General features: G+C 41.4%; 1 protein-coding gene across 1 annotated transcript in view; it reads right to left on the minus strand.

Moving 5' to 3' along the window:
* The window catches only part of MYT1L (myelin transcription factor 1 like), a 226,371-nt gene that overhangs the window by 120,247 nt on the left and 85,848 nt on the right, over positions 1 to 20,276 (minus strand). The window contains exon 7 of the mRNA XM_078773623.1: positions 9,823 to 10,065. Within this exon, the coding sequence (XP_078629749.1) occupies positions 9,823 to 10,065 (243 nt within the window). The remainder of the gene's footprint in view (positions 1 to 9,822; positions 10,066 to 20,276) is intronic.

Consider the following 20,276-nt stretch of genomic DNA (forward strand, 5'->3'; position numbering starts at 1 on the left):
GCATGTTGGGACTGCCCTTTCCCTTTTCTCTCGCTCTCCTTCTCTTTTTTAGCTCACCTGGAACGAAGTTCGGAGGAGTTTATGCAATGGCATGTCGTCCGTCCGTCAGTCCGTCCGTCCGTCCGTCAGTCAGAAGGTCAGTCCGTTCATCCGTCCGTCCATCAGTCAGTCAGTCAATCAGTAGATCAGTAGGTCAGTCAGTCAGTCAGTCAGTCCGTCGGTCCATCGGTCCGTCCGTCAATCGGTCAGTCCGTCCGTAAACACTTCAAACTTCTTCTCCGAAACCGCTGATGGGATTGCAACCAAATTTTGCACAAATGATATTTGTTCTGTTGTGACTAAAGTTTGTTCACGGCATTAAAAAGAATCTGGGTCTTAGGGGGTTTACGGGGTCAAAGTGGATCCAGGTTTGACCCCCCAAAATAGGATTTTGCTTTTTTCTCTTAAACTACACACAATATTTCGATGAAACTTGACCACAACCTTCACCACTCGTGATGTACCGAAGTTTGTTCAAGGCATTGGAAAAATTGGGGTCTGAGGAGGTACACAGGGTGGAGGGGGCAGTATTTTTTTGTTTGTTTGTTTAAAGTCTTATGATTACGTTGGTATGATTCTACATGCTGCCCTGTCCTCTAGCAACCATTGTGTGTGTGGTATTGCTGTTGCCCAGAAACAACTTGCCTTCGTCTCCTGGAAAGCAAATCCAACGGAAGGAAATCTCATTTCCTTTCACAAAGCCCGAAACAAGTGTGTGTCCACCCTCAGGAGAGCCAGGAAACAATATCTCTCCGTTCTCAAGACCGAACTCTCTTATCTGTCTCCCTCTTCCAAATCCTGGTGGCATCTGGTCAAATCCGTTTCTGGTGTTTGTTCCCCCTCCATCCCCTCCCTTACCTCAAACGGCTACACAGCTGACTCCGCACGTGAAAAAGCTGAATGCCTCAACTCTGTGTTTGCCTCTAAATCTTGTGTCCCAAACCCATCCCTCTCTGTACCCACCATACCCAGTCGTACCCTGCTGCTCCTGGACTCCGTGTCCTTTCCTCCTGACAAGGTGGAAAAGTTTCTGTCAACCCTCGACTCTGATTCTGCAACTGGACCCGACGGCATCAGCCCACGGGTCCTAAAATCCTGCTCTGCTGCTCTATCTCACCCTCTCTCTGTTCTCTTCACCCTCTCTTTTGCTCAAGGTCAACTGCCATCTGCTTGGAAATCAGCCAACATCACCGCTTTGCACAAAAAAGGTGCAAAAACAGATCCTAGCAACTACAGACCAATCAGCCTTCTCCCAATTATCAGCAAAGTCATGGAATCCATCATTGCTTCGGATATGAAATCTTTCCTCTTCTCCAATGGCTTGATCTCTGATCATCAATTTGGTTTCAGACCAGGTCACTCTACTCTGGACATGCTGCTTCTGCTGTCTCAACAATGGATGGAGGTCCTCAATGCCAAACAGGAAATTAGAGCTGTCTCCCTCGACATATCACGTGCCTTCGACACGGTCTGGCACCCCGCTCTGCTCACCAAACTCTCCTCCTTTGGTATCCATGGAAATCTCCACGCATGGCTGGCGGACTTCCTCTCTAGTCGTCGTCAACGTGTGGCCCTGAATGGGTTTCTCTCATCTCCTCTTCCTGTTCAGGCTGGAGTTCCCCAAGGCAGTGTTCTGGGCCCCGTGCTTTTTCTGGTCTTCATCAATGATCTCTCTGACTCTCTCGAAAATCCTCTCTATCTCTTTGCTGATGACTCCACTCTCTGCCGCTCCATTCCTCTTCCCTCAGATCGGCAGTCTGCTGCCTCCTCACTCTCTGAAGACCTGGACAAAATCACAGACTGGTCAAACAAGTGGAACATGTCTTTCAATCCTGACAAATCTCACACTCTTACTATGTCTCTCCGAAAAGATCGACTGGACAACCCTCCCATCTACTTTCTCAACAATCCTCTCCAAGAAGTTCTGTCGCTCAAGATTTTGGGTCTCACTATCTGCCATGATCTTTCTTGGGAAAACCACATTTCCAAGCTGGCCTCCAAAGCCAGTCGCCGACTGGGCATCCTCCGTCGTGCGAAGTCCTTCCTCGGCACACCTGAGCTCCTCACCACATACAAGGCTTTCATCCGCAGCTCAATGGAATACTGTTCTCCCCTATGGGCCGGTGCTCCTGCCTCACACCTAGCTCGGCTTCACGCTGTTGAAACCAAAGCTTTCAGAATTATTGGAATCTCCCGCGATGAAGCTATCTCTGAGGGCCTTTCACTCACTCACCGCAGGCAGGTAGGTGGTCTTTCTGTCTTCTACCGACTCCTCTCCGGCCTTGCACCCCCAGCTCTCTCTGTGCTCTGTCCCCCAAATATTCCTACAGGTCGCACAAGATCTGCCAGCAACCCTCTGATGGTTAAACTGCCGAAATCTCGGCTCTCTGCTCACCTTCACTCTTTCATTCCTCTTTTCTCCCGCCTCTGGAACAAACTCCCTCACTCCCTTCAATCCCACTCCTCCCTCCAGGTCTTTAAAACAGCTGTTCACCACCATCTCTTATCTTCCCCCATCCAAAACCTTGATCTTTTCTACCCCCGCTAATTCACCCCAGATCCACCTTGTTTGAAATTCCAACTTCTTTCCTGGAAGTCCTGGCAGTGTCCATATGTTTTATACCTCTCCCACCGCCCCCTTCCCATGCCCCCCCCCCCAAAGCCCTCGCCCTCTCTCAGATCTCTCGATGTCTCCATGTCTCTCGGTCCCTGCTCTCAAATGTTGTGTTTGTGTCCTTCCCCCTCTCTCCCCATCTTGTCTACCGCTCCCGATGTTATATGTTTTATGTGTCGGTTTGTCTTTCTGTGTGATTAATGTTCGCTCTTTCACGAGCCTCGATCTTGTATCCAAAAAAAAAAAAAAAAAAAAAAAAAAACAATTGAAATTGGTTTAAAATACCTTTAGTCGGTGCAGTATACTGTTTATTCTACCAGGTGAGCACCGGGGGTATTGCCCCTGTGTTTCTTTCTCCCACTCCCTCTCTCTCCCTCTCTCTAACTCCGTCGTGGCCCTGACTTTGTGAAGCCGGGGGTACACCATCCTGGATGTGGGGGATCTCTGGGTCGCTCTTGCGAGATCGATCGGCTGTCTCCGTGCCACGGGCTTGTTCGAGGGAACTGTCCAGGGCTAAAAAAAAAGAACAACCTAGTTCTATCATTTGGCTGGAAATGGCTGTTTCCACTGTCTGCTAGCATATGGAGCTTTAATTCTAATTTACAGTATACCTTTAGGTATATAATTATATTAATCTGTATTTTATTGTAAAAAAAATATATATATATATATATATATATACAGATGATTTCACTGAAATTATGCTTTAAAAGGAGGTTTTCAATTCCTTTATTCCTCTTTCTGAGCATTAAGTCTCTTCTTTCTACTAGATAAACAAGGCCAACTAGAATGACACACAGTAGAGTGCAAACATCCGCCAGGCTGAACACTCTATGTTTTGTATCCACTGATAGGCCGGATCTGGATTCGGACCTGAACCAAAATCTAATCGGCTTGTTCTTGTCACCGAACCAACTCATCGACCATGTTGTCATAATCCATCCATAACTTTTTGAAATATCATGCTATATGTCGTTTTTGACCCAATCACTCAATGGTAAAGGATCACTTTAATTTTTTTTACATTTTCGTATCCGGATCCGGATTTGGATCTTCACCAAAATCTATTCAATTCTCCCATGTCACACACTCAACCTGTCCACCAACTTTCGTCAGAATCCGTCCACAACTTTTTGAGATATCTTGTTATATATTGAGTTCAGCAATATCACTCAATGGTGACAAATCACTTTAAAATCCTGTAATGAGAATCCGGATCCAGATCTTCACTAAACGCCAGTCGTTTTGTCCTCGTCACATACTCAACCTCTCCACCAAATTTCGTCCAAATCCGTCCGCAACTTTTTGAGATATCATATTCACAAACAAACAGACAAAGAGACAAAGAGACAAACAAACAGACACAGGTGAAAACATAATATTCATCCACCTTCAGTGGCACGGGTAATAAATATAGCAATAGAATACTCCAAGACATGTTCTACTTTTATTGTGATTACTTTTCAGCAAAACTCATTAATTATCTTCACCGTCATTCTAACCAGATTGAGAATATTTTTACATTCACAGACTTCTCTTTTTTAATACAGGTATCAAGCTCATGGAAGATATCTAGGTTTCCCTTTTCTACATTAATCAAAACAATAATATTTAAACCTTATTAATTTTTATTTTTTTCAAATAACCTTCTGTGTCTGTTCATCTTGAATCAAAACCTCTCCCCAACCATCCGTTCAACATCCCTTTCCCAATTATCCTCACCATCCCAAACCCCACCTACAAAAAGAACCATGAAAAGGTAATAAATATCGTCCTCATTTTCTTTGACTTCACCTAGGATTTCCTTTCTTGTTCAACGGTATATTTTATTATAATAGAGCAAACGTATATGGTGATGTTTGTATGTTTGTTTATTTGTGACCAAAATGTCTTCTTCTTCTTCAAATAAAATTAACGCCCAAAACACAGTCCGTAAACTCTTAATTAATGTATTGTTGGAATATACCTTTTTACCCTTTAGACTGCTGAGACCCCTCAGACCTTTGACGACTCTTTAAGTCCCCAAGACCCTTAAGACCACAAAGACCCCTGAAGACCCAAAATACCCTTAAAGACTGCAAAGACCCAAAATACCACGAAGACCCAAAAGACCCTTCTAGACCCTGAATAACGAAAATACCCTTAAAGACCCAAAGGACCCAAAATACCCTAAAGACCCTAAAGACCCCGAAGACCCAAAACATCCAAAAGACCTAAAAGATGCCGAAGACCCAAAATACCAAAAAGATTCTTAAAGACTCAGAGAAAGCAAAAGACCCTTAACACCCAAATGCCCCTGAAGACTCTAAAGACCCTGAAGACCCAAAAGACCCTGAAGACCCCGAAAATCCAAAACACACTTAAAGGCCCAGAGCATCCAAAAGACCATGAAGACCCAAATGGCCCCGAAGACCCAAAATACCCTCAAGACCCAAAACACCCTGAAGACCCAAAATACTCCATAGACCCAAAAGACCCCAAAGACCCAAAACACCCCAAAGACCCAATTTTGGCCGCTCTCCCCACCATTCCCCCTCCACCATTCCCCCACTTCTCCCCACGATCCCCAATCCACCATCACCACCACTAACGCCCACCCATCATTCCCACCATCTCTCACTCCCTCACTCCCTGAGAAACCAGACATGGTCAAATATGCCTATCCCTCTGAAACGACGTGTGGTGAGGCGCGCGGAGCGCACCGAGTCACGCTAGTTTTATATGATAAGCCACTATCTAGGGACAACAGATGAAGGTCCAGCAGTAAAGTGAAGAGGGGATAAGGTGAATTTTATAATCAGATACACTGAATGTTAGACTGATACAAATTTTGATGCCCTGTGTCAGGAGTGGTAGTAGGGTATGAGAGACTTGATTGAAATGTAAACCAGCGCCCTATCAGTCCAAAATGCTGACATCACAGGTAACCCCTTCATTTGTTGCTCTTTTCACTGTTTTCAAATTTTCCTCTACACATAAGGTCCATGTGAAGAGTTGCAGGCCTGATGTATAACTAGACAATAAAACAATGCTGAATGTGCAGTTTAGAGGTGAAAATGTATGAGTGTGTACAAACTTGCGACTTGAGACTGGCACAGAGGAAAAACAAGATGTGGATTTCGATCTACCTGAGATATTCAAAGTATCCACCTCCTGGACATTAACCACTAATATAGGCAATATTGATTATGTGAATAAGCTGCATTAGGGCACCGTAGAAGAAAATTATCAGGGTGGGTAATGTGATTATGTATATTTTTTTAAGCAATGATCTAAGTCTCATGTATAACCATCAAATTTGGGAAACATCAGTGTACTTTGATATGAATCACAAGGACATTACTAAACTAGAACGAGCAATCTAAGATTGCCTATCCTCGTCCGGACTTTTTTTGTGTGGTTTTAAAGTACGTATTTTATAGACGTACTCACATTCTAATTGTACTGTACATACTTTATAGACGTACTCGCATTATAATTGTACATAGAGTTGGCGGACCTAAGTGGGAGGGGGCCTCAGATTTTGTGGACTCGAGTGGGAGGGCAGCCTGAGATTTGGTGGACCCAAGTGGGAGGTGGTGGGTTAGGGGGGGGAGGCTGAGATTTGGCGGACCCGAGTTGGGGGGCATGAGATTTGGCGGACCTGAGTAGGGGGGCCTGAGATTTGTCGGACCTGAGTGGAAGGGGGTTGAAAAAACCCCCTCGGTTGAAAAATGATGACGTGTAAAAATTGTAGTCTATGTTGGCAAATTATGTGCGGACAAACAGACAAACAAACAAACAAGAAGACATCATGCAGAGCATGATACTTGCAAAATCCACCCCCTCCCTCCAAAAAAGGTTGCCATTGATCCATAAAATTGTCCTTTTCAAAAAGATTAAAATTAATGATTTTGATCAAAGCTCGGGTCAATCGGATGAAAATTGATGATTTTTCAGATGAGAATTGATGATTTTAGAAGTTTGACCTGGAGTTGACCGTTGACATTTGACCTCAAAAATAGATGGTTTCCCAATTCAGTGAGGCACTATGCAAATGCTGTTAAATTTTCGAGCCAATCGGATGAAAGTTGATGATTTTGGAAGTTTGACCTTGAGTTGACATTTTACCTTTTGACTTCAAAAATTGTTGGTTTCCCTATTTAGTGACAATATTATACAAAAGCAATTCAATTTTCAAGTCAATTGGATGAAAAATGGCGATTTTATAAATTTGACCTCCAGATGACCTATGACCTCAAAATCAATAGGCTTCTCAATTGTGACGACCTTTACAACTTGGTGAAGTGTCATGACGATTGGTTCAGAATTGTGATCTGTAGTCAAGTGACAAACAGACAGACAGAATAACAAACGCAACTGACCAATATACTTGAAAAGACCCAAAAGCTTGAGTGACAGAACTTCTTCCAGACGATTGTTCTGAAAATAAATCGGAGGGTTGTCCAGACGGTCTTTTCGGAGAGACAAAGTGAGAGTGTGAGATTTGTCAGGATTGAAAGACATGTTTGACCGGTTTGTGATATTGTCCAAGTCTGCAGAGAGTGAAGAGGCTGCTGCCTGCCGATCTGAGGGTTGAGATATGGAGCGGAATAGAGTGGAATCATCAGCAAAAAATAGAGAGGATTTTCCAGAGAGTCAGAGAGATCATTAATGAAGATCACAAAAAGCACAGGGCCCAGAACACTGCCTTGAGGAACTCCAGCCTGAACAGGAAGGGGAGATGAGAGAATTCCATTCAGGGCCACATGTCGACTGCGACCAGAAGGAAGTCCACAAGCCATGCGTGGAGGTTTCTATGGATACAATATGAGGAGAGTTTTGTGAGCAGAGCAGGGTGCCAGACCGTATCCGTATCGAAGGCATGATATTTGTCAAGGGAGACAGCTCTGATTTCCTGTTTGGCATTGAGGACCTAGATCCAATGTTGAGACAGCAGAAGCAGCATGTCCAGAGTAGAATGAACTGGTCTGAATCCAAATTGATGACACGAGATCAAGCCATTGGAGAAAAGGAAGGATTTGATGTCAGAAGCAATCATGGATTTCATGACCTTGCTAATTATTGGGAGCAGGCTGATTGGTCTGTAGTTGCAATGATGTGTTTTTGCACATTTTTTGTGTAAAGCGTTAATGTTGGCTGATTTCCAAGCAGATGGCAGATGACCTTGAGCAAAAGAGGGGGTGAAGAGAACAGAGAGAGGGTAAGATAAAGCGGCAGAGCTGGATTTTAGGACCAGTGGGCTGATGCCGTCTGGTCCAGTTGCAGAATCAGAGTCGAGGTTTGACAGAAACTTCTCCACCTTGTCAGGAGAGGACACAGAGTTCAGGAGCAGCTGGGTTTAACTGCGTAAGGTGGGTACAGAGAGAGATGGGTTTGGGACACAAGATTTTGAGGCAAACACAGAGTTGAGGCATTTGGCTTTGTCACGTGCGGAGTCAGCTGTGTAGCCATTTGAGGTAAGGGAGGGATGGAGTGGGAACAAACATCAGAAACAGATTTGACCAGACGCCACCAGGATTTGGAGGAGGGAGACAGGTTTGAGAGTGCATTCTTGAGTGTGGAGAGATAGTGCTTCTTGGCACTCCTGAGGGTAGACACACACTTGTTCCGAGCTCTGTGAAAGGAACCGAGATTGCCTTCAGTTGGATTATCCTTCCAAGAAGCAAAGTTATCTATGGATCCTAATATCAGGAGCTATTCTATGAATTGAGATATTCCCCAAAAACAAATCCATTTGGTTGAAATATTTAAAATTGAAATAAAATACAGTGCTGTATTTGAAAAACCATACCGATGCACTCTATGACGTTCCAACGTAAAGGCAAATAGTGTGTCTATTCATCCATGAATGTGATGTTTGATGGATATGCACACCATGATTCATGAGATGAAAACAAATTATTAAGGTGCTCATATTCGCCCGTATTACCTCAACCCCAGCAATAAATTTCCTTCGACCGTGAAAGGCTCTGACCCGGTATAAAGAAAACGACAGAAAGCACGGCGTCTGCATACGAGGCCACTTGCTTGACCTAACAGTAAGATTTGCTCAGACTCGACCCTTCTGTACTCAACTAGAATATAATTCCAGAGATGATATTGGATTATCCTGGGCAGAAATTTGACTGTGTCAAGCTCAAATCATACCGTCGAACGGACACACCCCTGAGATGGCAATCCAGTAACCGCAATGGCGAATGTAGTTGTATTGATTTTTCCTTTGCAGCTTGCAACAGGCAGGAGAAAAGCCTTCGGAATGGACTGACAGAAAGCTGAGACTTCCATTGTAAAACTCTTTTTTTTTCTTTCACCGAAATGATTGAATGCTCGATTGCTTTTGTATTACTAGCAAGCAAAATCAATACAGATTACAATCATTTCCTTGTTACCATTTGGTATTTTAAGGCCATTAAGAGCTGGATTTAGAATGAGAAAATGAACAAACTTCATCGATTCATGACACATTTCGTATATAACAAATCATCAATGAGCTTTAGAATTTTGACATTACGGTGAATGAATTACAAGATGTTACAGTCGCTTGGATAATGGGTTGTATTTTCCGTCGTTAGGGGACAGCACGCATAATGGAGAATTGTAAAAATGGCCAAAACAACAACAAAAAGAGACACCATTTGATTTTGTTTGTGTGCCTCTTAATTCTCGTGCATCCAATCTTCGCAGTCACATCTCAGGAGCGTTGCCTATGATCAATGTGGGGTGGCAAGATTGCTGGTCGATTCTCACATCCACCATCAAGCTCTCAAGGAGTGAATTCCAAGCTCGGCTCCCTTCATCACAGTCACAGCAGGAGCTGCCTGGAGCGGCAGCCGGCCTGGCAGGCAGTTCGTGTCCAGCCTCCCCATAACTCCCACCCAGGGACTGTGATGAAGACTACTGCTGAGCACAAAGCCTTGAAATGAGAAAAATTTCATGGACTGGCAGAAAGGTAGTGAAAATGTGAGATGGATAGAAATAGAGGTTCAAAAAATCCAAGTACTGCCAATGATGGTGAAATTAAATTAATTCTTCCAATTCAATTGAGTGCTTCATGAATGATGGTGTGAACAAGAGGCAGCCATTGAAGTGATGTAATAATCACGATTTGTACAAATTCGTGTATGACCAGAGTGAATTAAGGTGCGCACGACCCAAAAGGAACTCACCTCTTCTCTTGGTTCAGGTTCCAAGGCTCGGCCTGGTGCTCCGTATTCTGCTGTGGTCTCCCAAGGACCTCGGGGTTCAGCGAGCAAGCATCTGCGGCCACCCGCAAGCATTCCGGCACTGGGACTGTGTAGGGAGTAGTGGGTCGGGGAACCCACCAGACCACTTGCACTTCCCACCAACTCCTGAGATTGCCCCATGCCAAGGTCCATGCTGCCGCCCTCTGCCAATTCCATCGCACTCCTCTGCAGATGTTCGGAGTGACAGGACTGAAGATGAGAGTGGTGTGGACCTTTTTCAAAACTACATTTGAATAAAGTAATCATAATGATAATAGTAATAACTACAACATGGCATTCTGTTGATGTCACGTATAAATACCAGAGAAAAGTACATTCGAATATTGTGTTTATTCCATCATTTGTGCTTATATGCTGAATGTAGCTGCAAATGGATAGAAGCAGCAAAACTGAGAGTAGTTCTCGGCAAATCACATAGCAAGCCAAGCCTCATTGAGCATCAAGCTTGCTCCTCCAGCCCCCAATGAGAAAGGGTGGCAAAAAAGGACGTTTCTCAAAAATTGTCAAGCGGTTTCTTTTGGAGTGTTCCATTGCAACTGACCCCTGGTCTGTCCTGTTTGATACTGACACCAAATATGGATTCTTTTTCGATATGTTTTCGAAATGCAAATGACACAGAAAGTGACCAAATAAACAGTCATGTGTAATCTGCACTTTTAAAAAAATCTGTGAGGTCATTTGAGGTCGAGGCTCATGGAAGATTAAGATGATGGAGGGTATTAGCTGACAGTAGGGCAATGGGACATCTCTTACTCTTAGAGACACAATAAGCAAAGGGATGAAGGAACAGGAAAAGAGTATAATTGAATAATTTATTTGATATTCTTTTGAAATGTAGATGTAGACAAATAGAATTTTGTGAAGAAATCTACAAATACTTATATCTGTGTTAAAACACAGGTTGAAGTGACGTTTGGTAGATCCGGGTGATCAATTTTCTCTCTAATGCACACCCACCTCAAATAATGTAAGAAGGAGAGAGTTATTGAATGTGGTGAGAGGAAATGGTTTTGTTGGTTTCAAGTGTCAAGAATTGTCCGATTCACAAAAAGAAGGATTTTTACCTGTTTTTTTCTTTGTATACATAGTCGAGGCTCATGGAAGAGTGAGTATTAGCACAAAACAGGACAAAAACAACAGTTGAGAGAGGGAGAAAGACCAACATCAGAGTTGAAGCCAAGACCGAGGGAGTCTTCGACAACCAATGGGTGTGGGGAGGAATGAAGTGCAGGAGAGGATACATGGGATGGACAAGATGGATACAGAAGGAAACTCTCAGGAGGGAAAACTGGAAATTTGGAAGGAGGATTTTTTGGTGCGGGGTTCACGAGGGTAGAAAAGATCATGGTTTTGGATTGGGGACAATCTGAGATGGTGGTGAACAGCTGTCTTGAAGACCTTGAGGGAAGAATGAGATTGAAGAGAATGTGGAAGTTGGTTTCACAGGCGGGGAAAAAGTGGAATGAATGAGTGGAGGTGAGCAGTGATTCTGGATTTTGGTAGTTTCACCAGAAGAGGGTTGATGGTGGACAGTGTGCGCCCTGCAGACTTTTTCTATGCCACGTGGGACTTTTCGCTATGCTACCAAGCAGGATTTTTCTTTTTTTTTCGTATACAGAATTGAGGCTCGTGAAAGAGCTAACATTTATCACACAAACAAATCAAACAGACAAACAAAATATATAAAAGAGGGAGCGGTAGACAAGATGGGGAGGGAAGGGGAAGCATACAAACACAACATTTGAGAGCAGGGACATCAGGAGATGTGTGGGAGGGAGAGGGCTTGGGGGGGAGGCGTGGGAAGGGAGGGGGGTGGGAGAAGTATAAAACACAAGGACACCAAGGACTTCCAGGAAAGAAGTTCTGCTCATCAGGATGAGCAGAACCTTTAAAAAAAAGACAGAGAAATTAATTAAATGATTATATTTTGCACTCTCTTAGCCTTGTATTGAGGCAGTTTCATTTTGGGAGGGGTGGAGGAGGGGAGGGGTTCATTATGGCTGGTCTCTAAGAGTAAGACCCTCAGATGTGCCTGCAGAAGGCCCTCAGACAGAGGGTCTGAGGTGTCTAAGGGTTTTAATGGAGTCTATTGGATTTACAGGGTTTTAGGTTCCAGACGGTATTAGGGGTCTAAAGGGTCTTCAAAGTCTAAAGGGTCTTAGGGTTATAAAGGGGTCTTAGGGTTATACGGGGTCTTAAATGTCTGAAAGGTCTTAGGGATTTTATTGGGTCTTAGGGGTTTTAGGTTATTATAACGGGTATGAAGGGTCTTAGGGATATAAAGGGTATAAAGGGTCTTAACGTGGTCTATCAGTGCGATAAATACTGTAAACTGAGCCGAGGTCAGAGTATGTTAGATCTACGTATGGTAGAAGCAACCTTCATCCTTTCCATGGACCCCACAATTGTGGGATCGAAAGGAATTTGTACATTCTCTCATTCTCTTTCAAAAACAGAAATATCAAAGTTGTTGCCCTGAACCCTGTGTATGGTTCATATGCAAATGGTGAGTCCTCGGCCTTGGGGCAATCCTATTCCCCCTCCCTCCAAGGTATTGGTGCAAATGGTGTGTCATCGCTATCTGTGTGAATTAAACTTTGCTCTTGCCAATTAGAGCCAGAGATAGTGATGACTATGAGCCAACCAATGGGTGTTCAGATTACCATTTACGTCATGACTGATGAACCAATCAGTGTCGATCTTACGTAGACGTGCTTACAAATGCACGTTATTTCACTCACTTGTTTCTCTTGCTGTGATTTACCTTGAGGAGTTCAGCACGAAAATTTTCGGTTCATCTTTGTATGCCGTGTTTGATTTCGTGTATTTTAAATAATATGACCCTACTGCAAAGCCGCAATGAGCCGGCGAAGCCAAAGCCTCTATTGAACCTTTTCGCAATAATTGTTTATGCATACTTCCGCATCCGCAAGATGGCTGCCTCCATGGAGCGATTTGGTGCGTCAAAGCTTCGAAATTCTCAAAGGATCCAGCAAAATCTGGCTTTTCAACATAATACGCGTTCATTCACAACACCGGCTTCGCCGGCTATTATTTTAGGAAAAATGTACAAAGTAGTCATTGGATGGCCTTGCCCACAAAACGGGTTGAAAAAGGACTTTGTGGTCTGCATGTGGTGCAGGCCAGATTGTGAGATCAGCTTTTCTGTTCTCTCTGGAATCCAAGTTTTCTCGAGAACATAATGGTGAACATGACGAACCGGGTGTTTCCCTCACAGAGTAGTGAATGCATGGAATGGTCCCCTGGAATGGGAGTGGCAGCAGAATGGTATACATTAGATAGATACCTAGAAGCACTGAGGATAGAGGAGTACATAGATATTGGCAGAAATTTGTGGGTATGATGGGCCTGATGGCCTCCTCCTGCAATGAACTTCCTCGTATTTCCATGTATTAACCACAGTCAAGCAAATAAATAATTAAAGCTGACATATGCTGGGATGCAGGTTCTTTAACGCTTCAGAATTTTTTATATTATGTGCTTTAATATGGTGATCAGTTTCAAATTTAACTGGTGTTATTACCCTCGCCAGAGGAGAGCACATTGCATTTGGGTCTGTTTGTCTGTTTGTTTGTCCGCACAGAATAAATAAGATTTTCTCTGCAACCGTAGGTCCGATTGACAGGAAATTTTCACCATTGGTGCATATCCTCCTGTATAATTATTTAATTATAATTATGACGTCATAGGTCACGTGGTATGGGCGCCATCTTGGAAAAACCGAAAAACGTTGCACCTCTATATCTCCGGAAGCGCCGCATAGAAAAATTGAGACATGGCTCATTGTAAAGAACTCTCCCTGGGGAATAACACGTTAATAATGATGATGTCATAGGTTCCACGATTATGACGTCATAATTTGACAAGTACAAAACTTCATCTAATCAAGATGAAATTTCTTGAGCGTCATCTATGGATAAATTGGTGGGAAAAAAACAATAATGATGACGTCATCGGTCACGTGGTTCGGCCGCCATATTTGTTCTGCCGCCACTAGAAACATGTCCTGGCGAGGGTCTGCAATCTCTGATTGCTCTTTCTTGTTATTATATTGTTGTGTGGTCGTTATGATGATGCAATTGGGATCACTGTTTTTGTGAAGACATGTTGGTTCAACATACAGTCCACATTACTTGGTCCAAGTATTGCAACAGATCTGCTTTAAAGATCAAATTATATCATAATCCTCATACATCCTTGAAAAGCAAAAGGATTCTAGTTCTGATGGTGAAAGAGAGGGAATGGGAAGAGAAATGCACATCTCAATTTAATATGCAAATTCTTCTTATAGATGCAGTGCAATATCATATTGGGTTGTGTTATAGTCTTTGGGGTCACAAGTTGTTGGCACGAAACTACAAGGACACATATACAGGAGGAGGAGGGATAGTCCGATAGGACACTGCAGAGGTAGAGCACTTGTCTTTGAGCTGTCTCGTCTTGGTTTGATTCGCAATCCCACTATGAACTTTTGGATTGGCATCTTGCAAGCAAGACGTTGATTCACAAAGCAATCCGTCCCTCATATGAACATTAAGTTGGGTATCATTAGATGGTGGACATTGAAGATCCAAAGGGGTCTTTCATGGAGAGGAGGTGAGATCTCATGACTAACTTCCAAATTCCTGCTCAAATCACCTTCAGTGGAACATCAAGCATGGCCATCCATTTTTGATAGACTTGGGCAAAATCGTTACATGGCCTACCCCACAATAAGTTGGGACTAATTGGTTCCATTAATGAAGTGGTATTCGAGATATCCAAGAATAGGCCTAACATCATTTCGACAATTGTATCCAGTTTTCTATTTATTCAAGTTATTTGACTAACCCAATGTCTGCAATTACTGCTACCAAAGGTGGACGGAGGTTATGTTTTCACCTCTGTATGTGAATACAATATCTCAAAAAGTTTTGGACGGATTCGGCCGAAATTTGCTGAACGTTTGACAAGGCTGAAATGATTCGATTTTGGTGAAGATACGGATCCAAATATACTAGAATTTTTAAGTGATTCTTCACCATTGATAGATAGGACAAAAAACTATACATAGCACAATATCTCAAAAAGGTTATGGATGGATTCAGCCGACACTTGGTGGACAAGTTGTACGTGTGACCCGGAAGAATTGATTCGATTGTGGTGAATATCCAGATCCGGATATGATTAAAAAAAAAATCATTTCTAAGTGATTCTTTATCATTGAGAGATGGGGCCAAAAACGATATATAGCATGGTATTTCAAAACGTAGTGGCTGAATTAGGACTAAATTTGCTGGGTGAGTTGGTTAGGTGACAAGAACAAGCCGATCAGATTTTGGTTCAGGTCCGAATCCAGATCCGGCCTATCAGTGGGATACAAAACATACACTGTTCAGCCTGGCGGAGGTTTGAGCTCTACCTAGTGCCGTTCTAGTTTTTTATTCAATAAGAATTGATTAAATCACATGTAGTGTGCATATTATATTGAATCCATAGGCATGAGATTAATATTAATTGGAGAGTTCTTGCAGACATGGTCCAAGGGCAGCTTTAACCAATGTAGACAGATATATACAAAAAAATCTTGCTATGTATTTGCTGTCAATCTTTGAATCAAGTTCAACTTGCAGTGACAACTTTACCAGTGTGTGAAAGTGTGAAAGATGTGTAGTGGTTTCGAGAATGCCTGGGAAATTGTGATTCTGCAGGTGACTGCTCTGAATATCCACGATTTTAGCACCTCCATGTGCATCACAGTTAATATATATATATATATATATATATATATATATGGCAAAATGAACAGATTGTCATGGGGCCCGCAAGGCTAACCCCCACTCTAGCAGGTAAAATGGCATTAAAATGCCTGTTGTTGTTGTATATATGTATATACATTGCATACAGAGCTTTGCAAACACCATTGGTTATGGGTATGTAGCGAGTGGGCTATAAAAATAGTCTTGCCCCACACCTTTCCCTCCAGGGGCATCTTGTCTCACTTTATTCTATCTGTAAAGCCCACAGTACAAACACCATTGATATTATTGAACGTGACATTTAAATTCAACTGTACTTGAATCCAATGTAATACAGTATTGCAAATAAATGAGGAAAGCATTATGAAATCACGTGTCAAAGCATCTTTTCCGCTGTCTTTGTTTCTTGTGAAAGTTTTGTCCGTCATTGTTCACATTGTTATCGAGTTTTAAAACATATATTGTTTACACGATTTCATACGAACTACCAGGTATGTGTTAATGCTCGTGATAAAACAAAACACCTCCATATCATATCACACAGATACACACGGGATGTCCACATCGGACATAATCTGCAATGTGGGTACGATATTATTTTAACATTCATGTGTGATGTCCATCTGTGAAACATGCCGTTGGGATTCCTGAATAGCATGCATTTTATAGATGTATGAACACAATAGATTGTCGATCAATATAAAGTTACTATTCCATAACATATTCAAAAAGCGCACCAAAGACATTTAAAACTCTCATTTTTACCTGGCTGAAAAAATAAAATTAATTGCAAGATTTATATTATACTTTCAAACTTAAACAGTATTTTTTTCATCATCATCATCGTCATCATCATCATCATCATCATCATCAACACCAACAATGTATCATATACTGTCAGACCCCAGTTTACGTCGGGGATGCGTTCCTGAAAAGTGCGACGAATATCGAATCGATGTACAATTTTTCTAATACCAATTAATGAATTAAGCGGGGGATGCATTCCTAATGTCGCCACTTCACGTATTATTCCTTGCGAAAATCTAAGATTTTAAAAGTATATTGGTTGGTCTTGTGCGTTATTCTGTCTGTCTGTTTGTCTGTCTGTCTGTCTGTCTGTATGTCAGTCGCCTACCGGTCACAATTTTCAACCGATCTTCACAAAACTTCACCAAATGGCAGGAGAAGGTCAAAAGGAAAGTGGAAGGCAGAAGGTCAAAAGGAAGGCAGAAGGAAACGTCATGAGCAAGAATCCTATTGTTTTTGGAGTCAAAAGGTCAAACTTTGTCAAATTTCTAAAATCCTCAATTTTCATCTGATTGACTTGAAATTTTAAGAGGATTTGCATATATGGTCACTGAATTCAACCACCAAGTATTTTTGAGGTCAACATAGGCCAGATTTCTAAAATCATCAATTTTTATGCGATTAACTTGAAAGTTGAAGCGAACTTGCACAGAAGGTCACTGAATTCAACCCCCAACTATTTTTGAGGTCAAGATTGGCCAAATTTCTAGAATCCTCAATTTTCATCTGATTGACTTGAAATTTTAAGAGGATTTGCATATATGGTCATTGAATTCAACCACCAAGTATTTTTGAGGTCAACATAGGCCAAATTTCTAGAATCCTCAATTTTCATCTGATTTGACTTGAAATTTTAAGAGGATTTGCATATATGGTCATTGAATTCAACCACCAAGTATTTTTGAGGTCAACATAGGCCAGATTTCTAAAATCATCAATTTTCATCTGATTGACTTGAAATTTTAAGAGGATTTGCATATATGGTCACTGAATTCAACCACCAAGTATTTTTGAGGTCAACATAGGCCAGATTTCTAAAATCATCAATTTTTATGCGATTAACTTGAAAGTTGAAGCGAACTTGCACAGAAGGTCACTGAATTCAACCCCCAACTATTTTTGAGGTCAAGATTGGCCAAATTTCTAGAATCCTCAATTTTCATCTGATTGACTTGAAATTTTAAGAGGATTTGCATATATGGTCACTGAATTCAACCCCCAAGTATTTTTGAGGTCAACATAGGCCAAATTTCTAGAATCCTCAATTTTCATCTGATTTGACTTGAAATTTTAAGAGGATTTGCATATATGGTCACTGAATTCAACCCCCAAGTATTTTTGAGGTCAACATAGGCCAAATTTCTAGAATCCTCAATTTTCATCTGATTTGACTTGAAATTTTAAGAGGATTTGCATATATGGTCATTGAATTCAACCACCAAGTATTTTTGAGGTCAACATAGGCCAGATTTCTAAAATCATCAATTTTCATCTGATTGACTTGAAATTTTAAGAGGATTTGCATATATGGTCACTGAATTCAACCACCAAGTATTTTTGAGGTCAACATAGGCCAGATTTCTAAAATCATCAATTTTTATGCGATTAACTTGAAAGTTGAAGCGAACTTGCACAGAAGGTCACTGAATTCAACCCCCAACTATTTTTGAGGTCAAGATTGGCCAAATTTCTAGAATCCTCAATTTTCATCTGATTGACTTGAAATTTTAAGAGGATTTGCATATATGGTCACTGAATTCAACCCCCAAGTATTTTTGAGGTCAACATAGGCCAAATTTCTAGAATCCTCAATTTTCATCTGATTTGACTTGAAATTTTAAGAGGATTTGCATATATGGTCATTGAATTCAACCACCAAGTATTTTTGAGGTCAACATAGGCCAGATTTCTAAAATCATCAATTTTCATCTGATTGACTTGAAATTTTAAGAGGATTTGCATATATGGTCACTGAATTCAACCACCAAGTATTTTTGAGGTCAACATAGGCCAGATTTCTAAAATCATCAATTTTTATGCGATTAACTTGAAAGTTGAAGCGAACTTGCACAGAAGGTCACTGAATTCAACCCCCAACTATTTTTGAGGTCAAGATTGGCCAAATTTCTAGAATCCTCAATTTTCATCTGATTGACTTGAAATTTTAAGAGGATTTGCATATATGGTCACTGAATTCAACCCCCAAGTATTTTTGAGGTCAACATAGGCCAAATTTCTAGAATCCTCAATTTTCATCTGATTTGACTTGAAATTTTAAGAGGATTTGCATATATGGTCATTGAATTCAACCACCAAGTATTTTTGAGGTCAACATAGGCCAGATTTCTAAAATCATCAATTTTCATCTGATTGACTTGAAATTTTAAGAGGATTTGCATATATGGTCACTGAATTCAACCACCAAGTATTTTTGAGGTCAACATAGGCCAGATTTCTAAAATCATCAATTTTTATGCGATTAACTTGAAAGTTGAAGCGAACTTGCACAGAAGGTCACTGAATTCAACCCCCAACTATTTTTGAGGTCAACATCGGCCAGATTTCTAAAATCATCAATTTTCATCTGATGACTTGAAATTTTAAGAGGATTTCATATATGGTCACTGAATTCAACCCCCAACTATTTTTGAGGTCAAGATAGGCCAAATTTCTAGAATCCTCAATTTTTAGTTGATTGACTTGAAATTTTAAGAGGATTTTCATACCAGATCACTGAATTCAACCTCCAATTATTTTTGAGGTCATCAGAGGCCAACAACTTATTTTAGGGAATTCGCAGGTATTTCGCACGACATATTTCTTGTATTTTGCTTTTTACCTGTATTACCCACTTTTTGATTAATGACAGTTATATTTAAGTACATATACAGACAAATAAAAAAGAACAATTACCAGACATTTAAATAAAAATAAACCTCTTCCGGAAGAGGGCAAAGTTGGCTGGACCTCTTCTTGTTCCTTTAAATGAGCGGCGGTATTTTCTACAGATGGTGAGCATCGAAGGCAAACATAAAAATCTGACGTCATCAACTGCACATGCACCGGAGCCATTCACCGAATAACATCAAATTTCACTTCGAAGGTACTTTTACACTTTTGCAATGCATCTTAGCCAATCTGGAGTGCAGTACATTTCTTAATGTATCAAGCAAAGTACAGTAGTTCTTTCGGCAATTTTGCGATCTCCCAATTTGGCACTTTAGCGATGTATTTTGGCATCTTTATCAGTCTGGTAAGTTCTAAAAACGCTCGAGAATACGTAAGTGTGAGTTTGAGGCGACCCAAATCTGGTAAAGGTACAAAAACGTAACGATGTATTTGTGAAACGATGTAAAAATGGGAAACATAAATCGGGGTGTTACTGTACTCTTTACAGAGCCAGGCTGACGTAGTCTCTTCGCAAGGGTTATACTCGGTGGTTTACTGCTGTCTTCCGAGCATTCGGTAAGGGCAGGAATTTGGAATTTTTTCAGGATGCGGGCGATAACTTGTCTCCTCTTCCCGAAAGAAACTGAGGGATCTTTAATCTGCACTAATGAAAAGTGGTGGCAGATGGGACACATAGTTTAACGTCTATCCAAGGGCACACATTGATACATTGTCTGCAAAATGAATCACCTGCGAGACACCAGGATGACAGTTTATAGCTAGGCCCAGATTTGAACCAAGGCAAGAAAGCTCAGTTGCAAGTGTGCACAGGCTAACTGACCAGCACTCTTAAACAGTACACCCGAATTTGAAAATTATCTACAAAAAAGATGGGAATAAAAATGACATTGGGATTGACCT

The sequence above is a fragment of the Myxine glutinosa genome, chromosome 3 (assembly GCF_964187855.1).
Source record: "Myxine glutinosa chromosome 3, kmMyxGlut1.1, whole genome shotgun sequence".
NCBI lineage: Eukaryota > Metazoa > Chordata > Myxini > Myxiniformes > Myxinidae > Myxine > Myxine glutinosa.